The sequence below is a fragment of the Heterocephalus glaber genome, unplaced genomic scaffold, assembly GCF_053883595.1.
Source record: "Heterocephalus glaber isolate CG9 unplaced genomic scaffold, H.glaber_assembly_v1.0 deba00001503, whole genome shotgun sequence".
Taxonomy (NCBI): Eukaryota; Metazoa; Chordata; class Mammalia; order Rodentia; family Bathyergidae; genus Heterocephalus; species Heterocephalus glaber.
The window spans coordinates 1,770,083-1,789,822 of NW_028258323.1; the positions used below are offsets into that span (position 1 = coordinate 1,770,083).

Here is a 19,740-nt window from a genome sequence, read left to right on the forward strand (position 1 = left end):
CCTATTTACAATTACTTTCTTTTTCTTTCTTCTTCCAGGCCTCTCTCCACTGTTTCATACATATGTCCTCTTTAAAGTCCACAGGGTAGCAATAATGGAGGAATGTGTATTCGTGGTAGTTATCTATTTGTTAAGAACTATAGTGGGTCTGGGAATTACCCTACTTGCAAGCTAATAAGCTAGCCAAAAGATTGGTACAGCAGGCAGCATGAGCATTGTGAGCGTCAGTTCCATTGTCCCTGAAGGCCCACAAGATAACATCTGTGAGCCTTGTGGATTCCTGCACAGGCAGTGGGTTACACTGCAGGAGAGAACAATGTAAGAGCAGCCTCAGGAGTCCATCTTTTATAACAGCCTGTTAGAGAGACTGGTATTTTGCAGGTGAGAGAGGTTACCTCATCCTCCAGGTTGCTCCCCATAAATACAACCTTGAGAAAAGGGGCCTGGATAAAAGAGATCAGGGTCAGGACCTTACATTTTGGAACTGCCCAGCAAGAACATACAGGGATGCTTAGACCTGTGATGTATTGATCCTCCAAACAATATCCACCTTAGGCAGCCTCCCTTTTCCCTCATGTATCTGCTGTAATAAGATTGCATATTAATCCATGTTTCCCAAAGTACTGTCTTTTTGGCTGTTTTTCTCTTTGATATAATTCTTATAATTCTTTGAATATATACATATATTCAAAGAATTATAAGAATTATACATATTTATGTATTTATATATAATTATAATTATATATAAATTATAATATAATTATATATAAGAATATATATTTCATACAGATTTTTCCCTTTAAATAATCTAAAAAAAAACTTGTATCAGGGGCTTTAGATACATAAAACTTGTAATCTAGGATTTCTAAGTTTAATTTATCTTTGAGCTATCTACTGATTGACAAAGAACTAAGTCATTAAATCATGAACATTCCCAGTGTTTTAAGTGAGGGGGGAAATGGAGGTTGTGTTGAACTGAAACTCAAAGAAGGCTCTGTAAAAGTTAGTTTTAGTCTTTCTTGGGTCAGAATTCTCTCCCTCCAAAAAAATACATAGATGAAAACTATCATAAAATGTTGTCTGTAGCATCAATGTTCCTAACTTTGAGGTCTATCCAAAATAAAACCCCTGAAATTGTTAAATAGTTCAGAGGATATTTAAACAAATTATCTTAAATCTTTGCAATTTTTTTTTTGTTTGATTTGGTTTTTTACAGAGATGGTCAACCAGTGTTTCCTAGTTCAAAGAAGTCTGCCATTTCAACCCTAGAGTCAACCAAAGCCAATGGTAAGGGCACATTCACTTTATAACACAAGTATTTATGGAAAGGTGGCTTTTTTTCTTCCTAAATAGCAACTTTGCATGTTGCCACTAAAATGCTTTTATTGCTCTTCCAGAGTGTTTTGCAGAATCTAAGTAAAATATTGTACTTTAATGAAAGCATCTCTGAAATTCAGTGTACAATATAATGGAAAAATGGTAGAACAGGGTGAACCACAAAACATATAGCCCAGTGGGCCTAAGTTTATGAGTTCTGTGTGACCTTAGCAAGTTACTTGATCCATGTATAAGCCTCTATTTCCTATTAGTAAAATAAGAATATTATTACTATCTACCTTGGAAGGTGATACTGAGTCATAAATATAATAGTACGTGTAAAACACCATCATCCTTATCACAAAGTACTTTCTTCAAAAATGTATTCATTGAATTCCTCTAAGTTAGGCACTGTTCTGGGCATTGTAAATGTAGCAGTTCATAAAGCTTCTGCGATACATTCTAGCATAGTAATAGGAATAGTAGCAGTAGTTGTTGTGGCAGCAGTTTAATTTAATATCCATTCTAGACTAAGCATTCTTTTAAATACTTTAATCCTCACAGTAACTCCACAATTCTAGTGTTACTATTATCACTTTATAGAGAGGGAAACTGAGGCATGGGGAAGTTTGATAACTTGCCCATGCTCACAGAGTTAATAAAGACTAGAACCAGGGCCTGGGATTTAGCTCAGTGGTTCTGCCACCTGCCTCGCAAGCACAAGGTCCCAAGTTCGATTCCTGGTACCAAAAAAAAAAGACTAGAGCCAGAATTTAAATCCAGGAAATCTGATTCCATGCTCATTTACATAATGAGGGCCTATAAATGGAGCTTTTATTGGTAGTACTCGTATGTTAGACATAGAAAAATGATTGAAATTGCTGCATTTGAAAAGTAAATTCAGTGCTTCATACGTAACTAATTTTTTAGGTTAGTGTCTAAGTACCAACAGTAGCTAAAAGAAACTTTACTGTAACAGTTGTTTTGCTTCTAAAAGTTAAAGCTTCTAAAAATCTAAAGAGGTCCCTTTTATATATATAAAGAGGTCCTGCTCTATAATAGTTCCAATTCATGGCAGGATCATAAAACAATCAGGAGAACATTTTTCTTGTGACCTCTGGGATGACTCTTCTTTGTCACTTTCCAGTGCTCTGCTCCTTTGCTGAAGTTACCTAGTGAGCTACTCTCGATGAGATCCTCTGACTGATAAGACCTGTTTCTGTAGAAGTTTTAAAACTCATACAGTATCAGTAACAGGAGCTCTCTTAAGGTGGCCAGAATGCAAAATGGCATAACCATTTTGGAAAACAGTCTGATAGTTTTTGTGCAGAGCTAAAATTAATACCTGGTTTACAAATTATAGTTATATTTGTAACTTTCAGTTATACCTACAACATATTTTCTTGTATTGAAGAGATAATCTTTATGGAGTAAGGTAAATGCATCTATTCCCTTAAATCATGAAGTGGGTAGGTGGCTAGTAAAATTCAGTACCCATAATTCCTCCCCATTCAGTTGAGATCATTTATATTCAGTGCCTTGCCCTTGAATCTTTCAGCCCCAAATGAGCATTAATGTCAACGATTTTCTTTTAAGAAATTGTTTGTCTTGGGCCAGGGATGTAGTTCAGTGACATTGCACCTGCCTGGCAAGTGCAAGGTCCTGAGTTCAATCCCCGGTACCGGGGGATGGGGGGGTTTGTTTTTCTCTTGGACTAACCCCTGCTCTATTTTATTGTTTAGTTGGTTTATCACTTTGTGATGTGGCCTCTTTTAATATAGCAATAAAATAATTTCATCAAAAGTGTTGGTTTTCTTTCTTTTTTTTTTTTTAATATGTATCAGATTCTGTAGAGGATCCAACCCAGGGTTAGGTTTAGCACATGCTAGGCAAGCGCTCTCCACTGAGCCATATGCCCACCCCATAGTACTTAAGGCAAATCTTCAGGTATCTCCATGTCCTGGCAGACATGTAGGTCCTTACATGTCTTTAAGTGTGTTGAGTCTTTACTGTTAGTGTGACTGGCTCATCCCCTTCCTTTCTGTGCTGTTCCTTGCAGGCCATCACAGTATGGAGCTCTGTGGCCAACCCACCCTCGCTCCCAGGGACTCGTTCTCCAAGGTAAGTAAAGACTACCTTCTTTCATGTCAGATCACTCTGATTGTTTCTGTTCACACCAAATTGATTTCATATTGAAATATTCATCTTTTTTAGATAAATAAGATATTTTTTGGTGAATTAATAGGTAAAGTACACAGCACAGATCCCCCACATAAGCAACCCTACATCCTTTGCCACAAACTCAGCTCTTAAATAAGTTAATTACTTAAATATAACTTTACTCTTGGGATCTTTTTTTTTATTAGTATGCACAATTCTTTCAGTTACTTCATAGACCATGGGAAGAAAAGAAGAATATAATTAAGAATAGAGCTGGGCCCAGTGGCACACCCCTATAATCCCAACTACTCAGGAGGATCAAAATTCTAAGCCCAGCCTGAGTACTTTGGGAGACCCTGTCTCAAAATTAAAAATTAAAATATGAGCTAAGGGGCTGGGGATTTAGTTCAGTGGTTCTGCCGCCTACCTCGCAAACGCAAGGTCCTGAGTTTGATCTCCAGTACCAAAAAGAAATAAAAAATGAGCTAAGGATGTAGTTTAGTGATATAGCACTGATGGGTTCAATCCCCAGTAGTGGCAGAAAAAATTGGTCCTTTAGGTTAATGTTGGACAATAGAGACCTGCCAGTGTTAAATCTATGCCACTAGTGAGGAAAAACAGGATTAGCCAAAGAAATAGGTTTACTTGCTTTTGAAAGACTTAGAAAATGCATCACCACATGATAAAACAAGAGCTGGAACATTTAAGACTAATACAGAAAAATCTGTGAATAATGTCACCAAAGTATCTTAACGCATAATAAATTCCATGTCATTTGTTTGGCTAACATTTATTTTTATGATCTTTCTGGCATGTAATGTACATTTCTAAAATGATCATGGCTGGTTGTTCATTTTGTTGGATTGTCTTTTCTTATATTCGTCCCACACCATCTATTCCAAACCTCCCTACTCAAAGTTTCTATGTAATGTAAAATTCATGGCGTCTCCCATGGTAAAACACATTCCTCTTCTAGTAATCTAAAAGTCTTATCATTTCTATGGGATTCTGGACATGAGCTAGCTTTGATGTAGAAAAAAATGAATTTAGTGACGAAAAGCCAAATAATCTGTGCCTTTCATCTCACTGTATTTTCTCACACTTGTGACTTAGTTTAGCAGCTCCTCAAAAGATAGTGCAGCAGAAGAAATGTTAAGGCAGAAATGATTGTGACACACAAAAAATGTGTTTATATATGTGTATGTTTGGATTGAGCTACAGCAGTACTGTTTATTCAGAAGATCTTCAGTTTCACATAGCAGAAAAGAACTGAATTTTTATGCATTTCTAATGCTATTCATGCTGTATAGTATTTACTTTCTTTTTAAATATAAGCATGTTGTTGAAAGAAAGAACAGTAGAACTTCTCCTAAATTAACATGAAACCTAAGAAACCAGGACTTTTGTTGTTAATTGCTGTCAACAATTTCATTGGAGTTCATATCTTCCAGGAAGTTTCCCTGACAATAATGTTCTTCCCTCAAATGTTAATGTTTATACTACGAATTTTTCATGAAAAATAGGATTTCACAATCCAGTGATGCTTTTTGACATCATTATATCTCCACTGTTTATAATAATTCTGTCACATCTACCATGTGTTTTTGTACCTTAAAAAAAGAATGAGACCTGAGAAAACCACAACTTTTTATTTCTGCAAAATTATTTTAATTTATTCTAATTATTTAACTTTATATTTATCTTGGTATTTACCCAAATCTTTTTTTTCTGGTAGTTCTGGAGATCCAACCCAGGGCTGCATGCATGCTGGACCAGGGTGCTGTCGATTAGCTATAACCCAGACCCATTTTTCTTTCTTTCTTTCTTTCTTTCTTTCTTTCTTTCTTTCTTTCTTTCTTTCTTTTCTTTCTTTCTTTCTTTCTTTCTTTCTTTCTTTCTTCTTTCTTTCCTTTCTTTCCTTTCTTTTCTTTCTTTCCTTTCTTTTCTTTCTTTCTTTCTTTCTTTCTTTCTATGCTCCATAAGTACTTTCAACTTATTGCATTAAAAAGTTACATTCTGTTGTTCAGTATTTATTATATAGTTACGAATCCATTGTTATTTTTCTTAAATTCACATATGATTAAGATTAGATGTGAAAATCTTTACACCTAAAAGATCACTACATTTAAAGTCTATATCCATGTAATCACCTCATAAATAATTCAAAAATTTATTTTTCCATTTCCCTTAACTTCTAAGCTTCTATAGTCCTGTTAAACTTTTCAAAAATGTTCTTTGGAAGACAAATCCCATAAAATATGTCTCAGGTAAGTTTAAGTCCAATATGTTTAAGAATTATTTAATAATATATTTCTTTTTTAGCAGCTCAGAAACTGTAGTAAATGTAAGAATTTCTGGGACCAAAAAAACCTGATTGAATATTACTTAATGGAGTGATTCCAGGTGTATTTGATGAGGGAAAGCTCTACCCCTTTGCACTTTTCATTTGCACTGATTTTCCTGGAAACATAGTCTCAAGGTGGAAAGATATAAAATGATCTTGTACTGGGAAGAAGAGGAGAGGGGCAATGGTGCAGTCACTCCCTAAGCCTGGAGGATGGTAAAATAGTAACCTGATGGTTTGTTTTGCTTTATACTTTAGGTTAATGGGGAAGAAATCATTGAAATTTTGTATCCTGAAGGAAAATGTTCTACTTCTCAGATGAAGGGATCAGCAAATTTGACTGGGCCTGAAGGTAGTTTTTCAAATAAGTCATCCAGTTACTCTAAGTGCCCTAAAACTTTGGGTAACGAAAATAATCGGGTATCTTTTTGTATTTGCCTTACATCTCACTGTAGCTTTAAAAGGAATTAGTCTTCAAGAAAATTTTTAAAATGAAAACAAAGGAATATAAAACTAATATTGTTAACTTTATTAATATACAAATGTCCTGCATCTATTCTCATCTCTGAAGCTGGAATTACTTTCAAATAATTGAAAAGACAGAGCTGCCTTGTTTCATGGTGTTTCCTATGTTCTGTAAAGCAGCACCTCACAGGCTACCTAACAGTTTAGAAACTTTATCTTGAGGATGTTTTGTACCTTAATCTTGGTAATGTAACTTTTTTTGGCTTCTTTTTTTGCACCAGGTATGGAACTCGGGACCTTGCGCTTGCGAGGCAGGCGGCAGAACCACTGAGCTAAATCCCCGGCCCTTTTTTGGGCTTCTTTCATAAATTAATAATTTGAAATTAATTTAAGAAAATAAACATTTAATTACAACTGCCTTTCAGAGTAGCTGCTTGAAATTTTATGTGCTGACACGTCCCTTTCTTGTTCACTATTTTTAAAGTAAAATTCATGTAAATTAATGTTTTTCAAGAATCTGATATACAAGATGGCGAGATTTATGATGATCCTCAAGAAGCTGAAGTTATCCAGTCTCTGCTAGATGTTGTGGATGAGGAAGCCCAGAATCTTTCAAATGAAAATAATGCAACAGGAGATGCTTGTGTTCCAGGTACATGAACCACATGGACAAATTGGTACTCTAAGGGGGTACAAGAATGTTTCTAGCAGATATATTTTGAGTAAAGATGAAATACATTACCATCTTCCCTGTTCCTCATTGGTAATATTTCAGAAGTAAAATAAGTTTTATCACCTATACATAGGTATTTTCCTCTCTATATTTGTGAGTAGGTTACCTTGTCAGTGAGATCTCAGACTGTCTCGGTAACATTTTGGCTTTTATTTTCAGAAATGATATTCCAGGCCAGTCCCACATAGTGATACACACGTGTAATCCCAGCTACTGAAAAGGCTGAAGCAGAAAGATCCTCAGTTCAAGGCCAGCCTGGACAACTTAGCAGGATTCTGTCTCAAAATAATATAAAGGGCTGGGAATGTAGCTTAGCACTCCCTGGCATTCCTGGTCCCAGGCGAAAAAAAGAAAAGAAAAGAAGTAATATTACTAACATTTACCCTTGTTGATACTAAATCATTGTTAGAACATTGCAGTTTTTGTTTTGTGTGGTTTTTGTGGAAGTTTTTCTGTGTGTGTCTGTGTGTATTAGACATTGCACCCAAAGCCTCATACATATTAAGCATATGCTCTACCACTGAGCTATATCTCCAGTCCCATAGATAATTTTAATCAGAATTCTACCCTGACATGTACTATTCTTTGTTACTGACATTTACAGTTACAACACTGAAACTATCTGTGAATATTAGCCCTTTTATTGCCTTCTTTTGAAGAAGAATGAAAACTTTTCTATTTTCTCATTAGTTTCATTAGCCCCTCTTGGCTTGTATATTTCTCTCCCAGGTACATTGAAAACAAATGGGAGGTTATCAAAAGAGAGAGCAGAAGACACAGACTGTGATGGCTCACCTTTACCTGAGGACTTTGCTGAGGTGAGGATGATACCTATATAAACATAATACCTATATAAACCTACAAGAACTCTTCTCACTATCCTTCTTAGTCTTCTACTTCACATGTTCAGAATTGTCAAACTGTGCTGATTTGGGTTTTTAGAATAGTTAACCACCTGTATCACTTATACACAGTCTCATACACATATACAAATGCTTAGTGTGTATATACAAGGAAGGTCACATCTGCTGAGTATTTTATAATCCTCAAAATTGATTACACAACACTGAATATCTCAACTACATTCTTTAGTGGTTTCACTTAAGATGTTCTTTTGTTATCACAGTATTAATGATCATAACAATAGGCTCTGAAAATTTTTCTGAACACTTTATAATAGTTCTAATTATATTTTTATTAATAATATTAAGAGTGACACTTAAAATGCATGTCCTAAAGTCTCTTTTAACTAAGAGAATAAATGAAAAACCTTAATTGTCATTTCAATAATGTAATGTCAAGCTGGGCATGGTGGGACATGCCTATAATGCCAGCAGTCAGGAGGCTCACCATGAGTTCGAGGCCACCCTGAACTACATAGGGAGACCCTGTCTCAAAAACAAAACAAAAAAAGTCATATCAGATGCCTTTAAAAAAGGGAAAAGGCTTGTTAACATATGTAGATTCTCATTTATAACTAAACTATGGTAACAGCAGTTAATGGCAAAACGTCATTATCTTTATTATGATTTTTAATATATTTCTTCATTGTAAAAAATTTTAATATGAATTCTATCACATTGTTCTAAATTTAGTTTTTCCTTAATAATAGATTATTACCCTCTTTCCACATAAATATATATAAGTTTGCTTCATACCTTATCATTTTATCATATTAATATATCATAACTGATTAAATTTGCCATCTACTGATGATTATTAAATTTCTGGTGGTTTTATTTGTTGTTTGGTGCTGTAAACGGTCAGGTCTCACATGACAGAATTAATTTTACAAAATATAAGTGGCTTGTGTTCCAAGACCACTTCTCTGTGGACTCCACCGTTTCCTGTTGTCCTGGCCTGCCCCACCCAAGCATTTCACTTCAGGGTGGTCTGGTCTCTGTAGGCAGTTCAGTTTGCAGCCTGTCTAAGTCTGTTCAGGTTGCCATAACAAAACACCACAGACGAGGGGAGAGGGAGTTTAAACAACAGCAATCTATTTTCTCACAGTTCTGGAGGCTGAAGTCTGAGATCAGGGTACATCAGGATTGGTTTCTGATGAGGCTTTTCTTGTGGGTTTGCAGATGGTTGCCCTGCACTGTCTCCATGTGACTGCTGCTCTGTCAATGCACTCCTGTTACCTTTTTCTCTTCATATAAAGACACCAGTATTGTTGGATTAAAGACCCACCTTTATGGCAGTGTTTAAACATTAATTACTTTATAAGGCCCTGTTTTCAAGTACAGTTACATGAGGGTTAGAGCTTTAACCTGCGAATTTGGGTAGGAGGTACATAATTAAGTATATACAACAATCTTTGCTTAACCAGTTGTAAATGTTAAGATTTTGTTCACAGTAGTTACAGACAAAAGTTCTAGATATCAGTTCAACCAAAAAAAATGTATCAGACCTGTCTTATGAAAATTTAAAACTCCACAAAGAACCATGAAAGAAGTATCCAAGAAAAAACATTTCTTGTTCTTTGACAGAAAACCTAAACTTTAGGCTGGGGATTTAGCTCAGTGGTTCCACCGCCTGTCCAGCAAGTGAAAGGACCCAAGTTCGATCCCCAGTACCAAAAAACCCCACAAAACCCTAAACTTTAAATTCTCCCTAGATTCACCTATAAATTGAATATGTTCCTATAAAATATTTCAACTCTTTAAAAATGAGAAAGAAGGTATACTTGATAAAGTGATTCTAAAGTTCACCTGGGAGAATTAACATTTGAAACTACCTAGGTCAAGTCTTAAAAAGGCTCAGAGGTGGATAATATTTCTTTGTCTTCCCAACAAAATAAAGATAGACCAGTACGTTTGTGCATTCAGAATACACAATGCTTATGCCCAAGCATTTTATGCCCATCCATCCACAGAAGTAATAAATTAACACTTCTTAGGAATTTGAGAAGCAATTTTAACCTCTGGTAAGCAAAACAAAGTAAGAAAATAAATTTTAAAAAAAGAAAATAAATTTAAGAAAGGAGAAACAGGTAAAATATGAAGAGTTATTTATATCAAAGAAGATATGTTTAAATCACTATGAAATTTCTGCTCACGAGACAAATTCAGAAGAGGCATACATGACTCATCTGTATAGCTGAAAGGAAAACTGAGCCAGTATTCTGGAAAAGTATCCTGTTTCATCTTATGTTTCCAGAATATTGCCACATTTTAATACTGGCTAATTTTTAGAGTGCTTCAGAATTTTCAGAAATAGTCATTTAGCCTGGCATAGTGGCACATACCTGTAATCCCAGCTACTCGGGAGACTGAGGCCGGACTGCAAGTTCAGGTGTAGCCTGAGAAACTCAGCAAGACTCTGACTCAAAATAAAAACGGTAGTGATACAATGTTAATGATAGAGCATTTGCTTAGCATATAGGAAGCCCTGGGCTTAATCTCGGGCAAATATTTTTTATATTAAAATATTTGTATATTATATATTAATATATATGTTTAAATATGTATTTATAGTCTATAGTTTTTTATATGTCTTTTTATAGTCCCATACTGGATATAGTCTTTTTTTATAAGTAGATTATCTATAGATCATCCTAAATATGTTGTAGATTATTCACTGAATTGGTTCTAACAGCATATTGTACAATCCTGAAAGTTTTAGCCTGTACCAAAAGTAAAGATGTTAACCATTCATATTACAAAGTATTAGATCTAGCTTCTTAAAAAGGAAAGTTGAGCCCTCTGGTGTTACTCATGCAGAATCATATGTGCCACTCTATTTTAAATGTCTCTACATTGTAGTGCCTCTTAGTAAAGTACTTTAGTCAATGTCTATGTTTCACTTATGAATAAAAGAATGGGTGCCAGTCATATACATTATTATAAATTATCATCCAAAGTTCACACTGTTTATTCAGCTGTTTCTGAACCTGTCTGACACTGATTTTCCTGGGGATGATGGTAAGAAGAGATACCAATGCTTCTTTCCTACATTTGCAGATATGTCTGGTGATCAGTGTGTGAGATGTACACATGTAAATAAACACAGTTTTGCAAAAGCTATACTAAGAGACACTTTGCATGAAATGTTTATATGAAATTCTGAATGGGTTATGAAGAATAAAAGAAAGGGTAGTCTGTGTGGGAGCAGGTGGGTCAGCTTATTAAGGCTTGCTAGAGAATTAGCTTTTTAAGGGTATTTGACAGGAGAGATGAGATAGAAAAGACCATTCTGTACTGTGGAGCTACTTTAGCAGAGGCAGAAAGGCCTGGGTCAGCCAGAAACATTTCAGGACTCTGAGTCATTGAAAATAGGATATCTATTACGCACTATTTTGAAACTGAAGGCTGAAGAGAGAGGAAGGAGTTGGTTATTGATGTGACTTGGATGCCTGTGAAACCACCTTTTTTCCTTCCATCAGAAATTTTATATGTACAGGACTTCCAGTAAATTGAAATTATTATCAAGATAGTTTAATTCCTAATGCTTTTCTAACTTTACAGAGTCTATAACAGAACATGTTAAAATGTCATTTTTATTAAATAGTTGAGATAACCTTCAATGTGTCAGGCTTATGCGTAGGCATGTGTAGACACTGGTGAACAGATAGGCATTTCTGCTGTCATGAAGCTCACAGTCTAATAGAGAGGAAAAGAGAAAAGCAAACATGCAAATAGATAGGGAATGTTTTACATATGTAATTTAAATGGTGAGAGAGTCTATGAAGTTTTGGGTTTTATTTTTTTTAAGGTGCTATAGAAAAAATAACCAAGGAAACCTGCTTTAGATTGAGTGGCTAGGGCAGTGATGGCAAACCTATGGCACACGTGCCACAGCAGGCTATTTGTTATCATTGAAAGCTCTAAAAGGTTCACCATCACTGGTCTAGGGAATATCCTTAGGAGGAAAAGACATAGTCAGTGTTTTTAAATGTGCCTCCCAAAGAAAGAGATCTGTGGTAGGAGATGAGCAGTTTTGAAGACATGAAATACCCACAGGTTTGAAGCCTAGTGGTGACAGATGGACAAGGGCCAGATCATTCAGAGCCATGCCATAAAAGGAATTTCCTCTTTGCTAAGATAACATGTCCTGATAAAGACTGAAATGTAGGATTTACTCACCATTTAATGATACAATTTGGCAAGTCCTAATTGTAGCAAACTGTTCTTTATTGTGATCTCGAAAGACCACACCCAAAGTACAAGATCATTGACTTTTGATTACAAAAGGACAAGGTAATTTAATACATTTGAAAGTACATCTTGAGCCATTTTCAGATTTGTTTTTTTTTTGTTTCTTGTTATGTTCCACAAGCTGGCCTTGAATTCCCAGGCTCAGTGATCCTCCTGCCCCAGCCTCCCAAATAGCTAGGACTACAGGTGCATACCACCATGCCTGGTTTATTTTCAGATTTTAAAGTTTATTAATTAAGAAATTTATTAATTAAAATAGTATAAAAGCATATGCCAAATGTGCATATCCAAATAATCGCTAATTCATATTTTTACCTTGCTTTTTCCTTAGCTCTTTTCTATTTATATCCTTTAAGTGACAAGTGAAAAGCTACAATGCCCATGAAAATCAGTAACTGGCCAACAGAAATGCTTGGGCCACTGAGGACCCCTCAGGATCTGTCTGCAGTGTATTAATTGAATGTCATGTGTTTTTGTAATGTGAAGATGAACAAGAGCACCCAATAATTCACAAAAAAATAAATATGAGATGAATTTGTGTTATAGAAGTTTAATTTAATTTTAATGTATCTTCATTGTAGTCTCCTGAAATGAATGATTGTAAAGAATACTGTGAAGAAAAACTAAACAGTGAAAGGTAGGAAATTTTTTCAAAGTGTCTATAACACTTCCATTCTTTTTTCTCAGAAATGCTCCGAAGATATCCATCTGCTTTCCAATAAAATAAAAATGATTGAATAAATTGTAGAAATATAAATGAATATTTAAACTTTTAAAATTTTTATACAAGGGCCGGGGATTTAGCTCAGTGGTTTTGCTGCCTGCTGTGCAAGCGCAAGGACCCAAGTTTGATCCCCGGTACCAAAAAAAAAAAAAAAATTTATACAATGAAATTATATTGGCTGAAAATACATTTATGGTACTATTGCTTCTAAAAAGCTATGTTCACTCAGCCATGGGAAAAAAATGAATGCAAGAATAGTCTAAAACGAAATATGCTAACAACAATAGTGATTATGTTCTTCTGCTAAGATTATGGGTAATTTAGTTTCCTGTTTCTCTATTTTTCTATGCTTTCAGATTTTTAAATTTCATTAATAAAATAATGAAAGTAAAGATAGTAAAAAACTTTTTTAAACCCCTCAAAACGTTTTATTTTTGAAAATAGTTTCTACTATAAATTTTTTTTAATTTTTTTCTACTATAAATTTTTTGTAACACTATATACCACAGCAAAGTTGTGTGTATTATTGATTAACAAGATGATTATACATAAATTTTGCTTCATATGTGGTGATAATCAGTGAAAAAGAGCTATTTGCATTTTCCTAGAAAGGCACATTGACAGTGAATTTTTTACTAAGTTAGACAGGAAGACTCCAGTTAGAACTGTATGTTAATGATTAATGATAATCTAATGATTAATGATAATCTAATGATTAATAAATACCAAAAAAAGAGGACTCTCAACTAACAGATGCCTCTTATGCTTTGTTAGGGAAGGAAAGAGGAGGAAGAGGAAAGGTAAATTTAGTGTAGTCTCTTGGGGAGGTAGTTGAAAAAATTGTCATCATGTTACTAATTCTTGGATGTTCTTGTTTTTGTTTTAACATCTCTAAAATCATGAAGGCTATTACTGTTATAATCATTAATATTATTTCTTCATGTAAACAGAATAGTAGTATATCTTATGAAGATTAGGGATATAGATCAAAGACAAATGATACTTCCCTTTCAACCTAGAAATTTTATATCTAAGAATAAGTGCCACTGCCATAGGTATTCAAAGACCTTTCTGCAAAAGAATGCAGTATTCTTTTAGAATATTACTCATAATTCATAATTGCAACTTTGTTTAAAATAGCAAAACACCCTAAAAGACAGTAAATTAGAGTGCACTCGTGCAGTAAATATTGAGCGGCTATTCAAAAGAATGAAGACTGGGACGATGGAAGAAGGACCTCCAAAGATGTCTTTGCATGTGTGTTAGCACACAGACCAACCCCAGGGATGCAGAGCTTACACATGGCCTGTTAGGTGAGCTGGAGCAGAGGAAACGCCTACCATAAAGCAGCCTAACTGCCACCCCACCACCAATACTGTGGGACCTTTAGTCCCGTCCGGCTTACAGTGTACGGTGTCATCAGACAAAAGCTCTCTGCTTCCTCCCAACTCTTGGAAAGTGCGAATGTGCCCAGACTTTTACATAGTCCTTTTTTTCATCTCACCTTGGCGAACAAACCATTATTTTTCTACCAGTTTCTCCATCCTCTTTAGAGGGATGCCGTCTGCTGTGCATCCCTAGAATAATGGGACTCACGTGGAGTTTCCTTCCATTATGTGAGTGCCCAGATACAGCAGTGCCCTCTGGCCTCCAGGTTACATCCTGAGTATTTCTCTGAATAAATGTAGATGCTTGCATGCAATGCGATGGTGAGTGGACATGTTGGCATCCCTCATGCCATGAAGGGAAGGAAATGGAAGCACCATCTTCTCCATCCCCATGGCACGAGCTTGGGTTCTTCATGAGGACAGAATGAAAACTGGGTTTAAACTTTTCTGCACCTCAGTTCAGTGTGTATCTACCAATAAATTTTAAGAATTATGGATTTGGGGTTTCTTTAAATCAGATAATCTTTTTTAAAATACTGTAATAATTTTAGTGAAAATGAGAGGTTAGGGGCTATGATATTTAAATGTATTTTGTGGAGAAAGAGAAAACATAACAAATGTGTTTTATTGGCACAGCTCACTGCAAAAGTCACAAGAAGGGAAGATGAAAGAGGACGAGGGAACCTGGGGAACTGGTGATTTGTCAGTGGGAACCATAGACCATGAAGACTCCAAGAAAGGCAAGGGTTTATTAGACTTTATTCATTAAAACAATGGGTAGGACTGTCTAGAAATGAGTTTCAGAATATATGAATGGTATTTCACCATCCATTTGCATCATTTGGTTCTATACATAAAGCTGAATCACAGACAAGCAGCAACATCCACTATATAACCAGGTTATTCACAGGAGTAGCCTGAAATGCTCAGTAGCTTGGACTAGAACATACAAATGAATGTACAAGTGCCTTAAATGGAAACACAAAGCCATAATTTTGCCTGTGGACACCTGGAAAAGTAGGGAATTATTTCCTTGACTCCCAGCCTTGTATTTTAAGAACAAGAGTCAGTTGGTCTCTTCTCACTATTACCACCTGCTCATTCTATTACTGAGCCAGTGCTGAAACATTCTGTCCAGGGTTTTATTTCCCTATTTTTGTGTTAAAAATGGTATGTTGGCATAATAAAAGGGCATGGTTTTCCCATTTGAAGTGCCTTTTAAAAGAAATTACGGATGTTGAATTAACGCTTTTTCAACATGAGTACTGTGTGTACAACCATGCTCTTGTTGACTCCTGTCACACTCATTCTCCCAACCTTGGAGCTCCTGTTCCTGCACACTCAGTAACCTAGAAACATTGACGGCTGTTCACTGAGTAAGCTTTTTGTTCCCGGCCAGATGCTGACCTCCTGGGATCTCTTGTCCAGCCTTGCACTCCTCACAGTGCCCAGCAATACTCTGGCTACATACTAGCCACATTTTCAAAGTGCTTAATGAAATGACTGCACTAAGGTACACTGAGGCAGGCATTGTAGAAAGAAGCCTCACTTACCTTCTTCTAGAATAATAGTTACTTTCTAATATTGACTTCTACAGAACCAGGTACTCAGGCCCCTGACTCTTCTGAGATACTTGTTTGATTGAACTCTAAAAAGACCCAAGCAAATTCTTCATGTGCATGGAGAAAACTATCAGATGCCAGGAGTGGGTGGTGATGAAAGAAATCAGTTTCCAGAGCCATCTCTCCTATATGAGTACTTCTGAAGCATTTCTCATCTTTCTCCATGTGCTTCGAAACTACTTACATGCAAAATAATAACAGAACTACATGTTTTCCTCTTAAAAAGCAATATCATTGAAATAAAGAGGAGAAAGAAGCAACATATACTTTTTTCGAAAATATAGGTAACTGAGAAGCAAAAACCTTAAGTATTTCTGAGCAAACTATACAGAGACTTAAAGCCACATTTTACAAAGACTTTGATGTTGACTGCACTCACTCGCCTGTTTACTGTGTTGCTTTACTAGTGCTCTCATATTCGAAGATTCTCCCTTTGGTAAAAATTAAGGAGGAGAAAATAGGTTCAGATTAGGCCACTTATTGCTCAAATAAGTTCTGGAGAAAATTTTTTTAAAGAATCATCATCTTCTCCCCTCCTGCTAGGTCATCTCTTCCTGACCAGTGAGGAGCTGGTGGCACTTCCTGTCATCAGAGTGCTGCCCTCGGGGAGATACACCGGTGCCAGTTTGAAATCTGTCATTCAGATGCTGCAGGGCTTACTGGATCAGGGAATCCCTTCTAAGGAGCTGGAGGTAAATTACCCAGGCAAAGTTTATGCATTTAATTGTAAGGAAAATGTGTCTTCTTAAAACCCCAAGTTTAGGAGAATTTTTGAAAATTTTTAAAATGCCTATTTCCAAATTAGCTGGAGTTAACTTACTTCGAACTGTGAAAGCACCATCTTATCTAGCAGTAAATAATTTTTCTCACTAGGATCTTAATAGTATTGAGATCATATTAACTGCTTAGAGAGATCATTAAAGAGATTATATGAACTACTCAGAACTTAGTAAATTTCCCTGAAGAGTATCTTCCCTGCCTCATATAAGGATAAAAAGTTAAAAAATAGAAAAGGCTAAGTATAAATTCCAGCCATTTGCTAACCTTCATATGACCTGCTCATCATTAACAGCAGTGGTCAGAGCCTTTGCCCCTGTGTCTGCAGCACCATCCACGTTCAGCAGTGGGTGAGAGGGAAGCAACCCCTCTGTGGGGCTGAGACTGAACTGGCCCCCCTCCCTCAACCCAACTGCTCATTTGTCCACTTCTTGAGCTTTGAGACCTCTAAAAGGAGCTAACTTTTGAGAGTTTTCTGCTGTGTGCTTATCATTTTGTATACATTTCTCAAAATATTTATGCTATTGTATAGATTTAGAAACTGAAGCTAACAGTAATGAAGGCATATACTCTTCTCCAGAAATCTCTTGAAGAAGTAGTACTTAGTTCATGCCAGGACTTTCATTATACTCCTAATAAAGTAGATCTTTGTTTTTCTTCGTCACAGCTGCTTGTTAATTTCTCCAAGACATATTTTGCAACCTCTGCCCATGTACTTCATTGTTTCCTTCTCACAATAGTTGTTAGCTCCAAGAGAGCCATCTTTTCACTCACAGCTGTATTCCCAGAACTATGTACCTTGCTTGTGATGAGCAATATGTATTTTTTTGAGTAAGGGAGTGAATGAAAAGTGAGAGAGAGTTGACTTTAGAACTCTGACTGCAATACCATACATGTGTGACCCATCAGACAGTACTATCAGAAAGCAATGCTCTGTATCATTATTTAAGCTAAAGTTGTATTTTTTTCTAAAATGTTATTGTAGATATTTTTAAACTAAAATTAAAACTTAAGACACAAAGTGTTCTCTCATAAAGTTAGTTGACTACATGTCCAATAAATGTGCTTGCAATAATAAATTTCAACATTGGTTGATCAAATCAGTATTGATTTTAGGTTTATTTAAGACATTTCTGTTAACATCCAAAATCTGCCCTGATCAGCCAATTATGCCTCCCACCCATTAAAAGCAGTTTTAGTTGCTCAATTATACCTTTCACAACAAATTTATCTGCATTTTTGTTTATAGAATCTTCAAGAATTAAAACCTTTGGATCAGTGCATAATTGGACAGACTAAGGAAAACAGAAGGAAGAACAGATACAAAAACATACTTCCCTGTAAGTTCCAATGTGGCTTCAAATTGAATGTATGTTCAGTATCTTTCAAACTGTTTAAAAGTTTAACCTGTCATAGGAATGTGTGCTGTACACACATTCAGAGATTTACTTCAGTAAATACACAATGTGAATTCATTTTTAAATCAGCTATATATTCTAAAAGTGTGAAATCTTAAATATTGGTTAAGATATTTCTGAATTTTTATGATTGCTGTATTTGAAATTAATTTGTGATGCCAAATCAGTAATCTTAAAATCTTTTTTAAAATATGAATTGCAGACCTGAGGATGTATCTCAGTGGGAGAGTGTTTGCCTGGCATGTGCAAAGCCCTGAGTTCAATTCCCAGCACACACACACAACAAAAAAATAAATGGATTAGTTTCTGGATAGATGAGCATTTTCTTGGATTCATGTATCACAACTGCCATCAATTTATTCCACTTAAATTTGCAGAAATGTCTGTGGTAATTGCTAACTATGAACACACATATGACTATAATAACAAAATTAAGCTGCATTAGACTTGTTTTGTTTCTTTTGAGATAGGGTCTTGCTTGCTTACTGTGTAGTTCAGGCTGGCCTTGAACTCACTATATAGTCCAGACTGGCAACAGTCCTCCTGCTTCAGCCTCCCAAGGGTTGGGATCACAGGTGTGTGCCACCACACGTGGCCAGGCTATATTAGATTTTGAATCATGTCAGATACCAGAAGGAAATAAAAGCAGTTACATTAGCCCATACTTTAATCATTTCACAGATGAATAGTGTAATTTAAAGTCTTAAGGTCGCCAGCACATAGGAGGTGAGCTGCTCCCAGTACACAAGAAGAGGCTTCCAGGCCGCTGAACCACCCCCTCCAGCACACAGGAGATGAGCCACGCGGGCACCAGCAACCACCCCACCACCACCAAATAAGACACGTAAACAAGTCTCAAAACCAGATTTCCAGATCACCTACAGCAACCTGAAAGGGAAATGAGATGGAATACTCTGATGCTCAACCACCTGGACTCCCTGAACTGGCAACAAAAGAGGATCTGGAAAAAATGAAATCAGAAATAATTTCTCAGATAACAGCAGAGATTGTGCTCATAGTGCAAGACATGATTAATAAATCTAGAGAGGAGCTCAGGAACATGATGGAATCCCAATGTAGGAAACAAATGGAATCCATAAAACAGATGAAAACAGATTTCCAGATTAAAAACTCCAATGAAAGTCTAAACAACAGAATGAGCCAATGTGAGGACAGAATGTCAAATATAGAAGATAAGATTGCAATTAGTGACCAGGAAAAGGCAAATTGCCTTAAAATTGTAAGGGACCATGAGAAATCAATCCAGCAGCTACTAGATGCAAAGAAGAAAAACATAAGACTTATTGGAGTCAACAAAGAAATAGGAGAGAGTACAGATGACATAAAAAACCTGTTCACAGAAGTGATGCCAGAAAACTTCCCAAGCAGGGAAAAAGAACTTGACATACAGATAAGTGAGGCATATAGGACTCCAACTAGCCTTGATCAAAAAAACAATCTACACATAGGCATATAATTGTTAAGATTCCAGAAACCCAACGGAAGAACAAAGTTCTACAAGCAGTTAGAGAAAAGAAACAAATCACATACAAAGGAAAGCCCGTCAGAATCACAGCAGACTTCTCAATGCAAACCCACAAGGCAAGAAGAGCTTGGAGTGATGTATTTCAAGCCC

General features: G+C 35.9%; 1 protein-coding gene across 40 annotated transcripts in view; it reads left to right on the top strand.

The window, feature by feature from the left end:
* The window catches only part of Ptpn13 (protein tyrosine phosphatase non-receptor type 13), a 204,996-nt gene that overhangs the window by 175,238 nt on the left and 10,018 nt on the right, over nucleotides 1-19,740 (top strand). For 37 of the 40 annotated variants that reach the window (XM_021248832.2, XM_087185916.1, XM_021248838.2 and 34 more), the window contains 9 exons: nucleotides 1,217-1,287; nucleotides 3,377-3,438; nucleotides 6,080-6,173; nucleotides 6,801-6,938; nucleotides 7,749-7,837; nucleotides 12,757-12,812; nucleotides 14,924-15,027; nucleotides 16,453-16,601; nucleotides 17,936-18,026. In XM_021248832.2, coding sequence (XP_021104491.2) covers nucleotides 1,217-1,287; nucleotides 3,377-3,438; nucleotides 6,080-6,173; nucleotides 6,801-6,938; nucleotides 7,749-7,837; nucleotides 12,757-12,812; nucleotides 14,924-15,027; nucleotides 16,453-16,601; nucleotides 17,936-18,026 — 854 coding nt within the window. The other 3 variants (XM_087185921.1, XM_087185923.1, XR_015440727.1) reach the window with 3 other exon arrangements.